Consider the following 2,738-nt stretch of genomic DNA (forward strand, 5'->3'; position numbering starts at 1 on the left):
GTGCGGATAAGTATAGTTGGCAAGAAGAAATGCCCTAAACCAATAGTAAATATAAAGTCATTATCGTTGATAAAATAGAACAATTTGTAAGGAAAAAAATTATAATTACCTCGGGAAATTTCCTTTGACAGTTGATACTAGCCTTATCACTAGTTTCTTTCACCGATGAAGTGTTGCACTTTTCTCTCATATACATCTCTTTATCTCTTTGCAATTCAGAGACTTGTGCTTGCAATTCCCGCAACTTTTGCAACACTTCTTCATTGGTAGGATTTCTTCTCCTAGGACTCTTGTAAAAAGAGGTTGGAGTCACACCATGACCCTTACCCCTCACCCGACCGGGATACTCAGGAGCATCTAGTGCTCTACTAAGTACGCTCCCCTCACCGGTGGATGCCGATTGCGACAAGGTCTCCTGTAATTCATTTACATTAAAAAATCATTTATATATTAAAAAACATTTGATTTAATTAAAGACACAGTATTATACTTACACATTCAGTAAAAACTCTCTGAACTTCGAGATCGACAGCTTGATTCTTGCCCACACGAGCTTCCCTCCACAACACATGTACAGGAAGTGAGGTTTCCTCACTTTTAGTCTCCTCTAACTATGCATTGACACAAATGATAAAATCGTCAAATAAAACACATTTAGACAATTAATTAAAACGCATTTCTATTTACTTACAATTTTATCCTCCAAGCGTGCATATCCCAAACGCCCTTTTTTGTATGGATATGCGGGTTTTGATGCTCTCGCGCTATTTGTGACACTCCTTTTCCGAAAATCTTCATCTCTTTGCTTTACAAACTTAACCCAATCTTCTTCATCAATGAAGATCTCATACTTTTTTGGCCGTCCCGGCGCCTCTTCAAGAAAGTTTCCATCTTTATCCTTAAGATAGTTATTTGTCAAAAAAGCTTTCCACCCTCTATATCTTTTTCCGGCCAAACTAAGTATGTAGCGTCTACGCTCATCTGGTATGTCAAAAGTCCTCTGCAAAAAAACATACGCATAGTGTGTTAGTATAAGTAATGTAAACAATTTATCGTCAAGATAATAACAACAACCATATATGGTATATACCTGAAGCTCTTCCCAAATCGCTTTTTTTTCGCATCCAAGTCTTCGCTTTTTAGATTCCATTTAGCTACGGAGACTGGAATATGCATACGAACAAGTGTACCAATGTAGCTTGTCAACTTTGCAGAATTAGGACCAATTGGCTGTAATTCAGAATTCCATTCCAAAGGGTATACTAATCCTTGGTCTCTATGTCGAATGATTCCCTTCATAATGGTGATGCCTCGTGCAACTTCTTTTGCTTCAGTATCAGGTGGAGCATTTGTATCCGGAGCATCTCTTTCTTGATTATCTCTTTCTTGTGAGTTTTCTTGTGAGTTTTCAGGTGGAGCATCTCTATCCGGAGCCATTTAACCTGTATCAAACAAACTAAAGCACATTAGTACACTATTAATAAGCTAACAATCTATACAAGTCAAATGGAAGTCAAACCATGCATGTACAAGTGTATCGGAAACGAAATCGGTACAAATCAAAATAAGCGTCAAAAAAGAAAGTTGTCGGAATTGAACGAAATTTACATGGCTATGGTAAAACGTCCCCACGGACTCAAAAATAAAGTCGGTTTTCCGAAATTCAGACCCTAAGCCCGACTTTTGATTACGGGCAGAAGCAAAACCGATAAAAAAAACAGTCCCGAAATGTAAAGATAAGTGCATGAGCAGCTCCGGAATCGTCAAAATAGTATAGTTACATGTAAAGAAGTCGACAAACGGATACATGGTTCAAAAGTTATGTACAAAACGAGAATATGCACCAAAATTGAATAAGTACTATACTATTGATTAAAACAATCGGTACAAATTGAATAAAACAAATTAGTCGGAATATATATACTATTACCTTTATCACTAACGTCTCTTTCTTTTCTTGGTAGGATTGTGTTCTACGCGTCTCTTAACAACGCGGACGGTTGGATTGATCCAAATACCCTCATTATGATCATTTCTAGTACAAGATTCATTCTCATTTTGATCGTTTCTTGTACAAGATTCAATGCCAACACCAATATCACCTTGATCTTCAATGTTTTCATCAACTATTTTGTTAGATAAAAGCACTATAGACCATTTCGTACTTGTCGGATCATTGACATAGAACACTTGTTTAGCTTGAGAGGCTAGAATGAAAGGCTCATCTTTGTACCCTACCCTATTGAGATCCACTTGCAAAAATCCTGACTTATCCATTCGTATGCCACTATTATTTTCAACCCACTTGCAACCAAATACAGGAATCTGAAACTTCGCGTAATCAAACACCAAAATGCGCTCGATAACCCCAAAATATGACAAATTTGCAAATTTCGGATTTAAGTCATTCGCACTTGATATGTGCATTGCTTCAGCTACCAAGGTAACACCACTATTTTGCATAGTACTTTTATCATCCTGTTCTTTGGTATAAAATGTGTATCCATTAATAGCGTATGCGCTATAAGAAAGCACAATTACAGTTGGACCATAGGCTAAACATCTCAACCTTTCTGTTACTGAAGCAGGATCTGAACGATACTTTGAATAAATATGATCCCTAAACCACGGTATGAAACTTCGATTGTGCTCTCGTACTATCCAGTTCTCATTTCTATTTGGATTTAAATCTCGGAGAACAACCTTGTGCATTTCAACATACGGCTCAACCTCAATCT

At 37.1% G+C, this 2,738-nt stretch overlaps 1 protein-coding gene across 1 annotated transcript; it reads right to left on the reverse strand.

Annotated features, from left to right (window-relative positions):
* Window positions 1-694: 694 nt before the first annotated feature.
* LOC131641087 (uncharacterized) lies at window positions 695-1,622 on the reverse strand. The gene is made up of 2 exons (XM_058911410.1): window positions 1,091-1,622; window positions 695-1,000 (listed from the first exon to the last, which is right to left on the reverse strand). The coding sequence occupies exons 1-2, from the start codon at window positions 1,435-1,437 to the stop codon at window positions 916-918; spliced, it is 432 nt and encodes a 143-aa protein (XP_058767393.1). The 5' UTR covers window positions 1,438-1,622; the 3' UTR covers window positions 695-915.
* Window positions 1,623-2,738: the final 1,116 nt, after the last annotated feature.

The sequence above is a fragment of the Vicia villosa genome, unplaced genomic scaffold (assembly GCF_029867415.1).
Source record: "Vicia villosa cultivar HV-30 ecotype Madison, WI unplaced genomic scaffold, Vvil1.0 ctg.003510F_1_1, whole genome shotgun sequence".
In the NCBI taxonomy this organism is placed as follows: domain Eukaryota; kingdom Viridiplantae; phylum Streptophyta; class Magnoliopsida; order Fabales; family Fabaceae; genus Vicia; species Vicia villosa.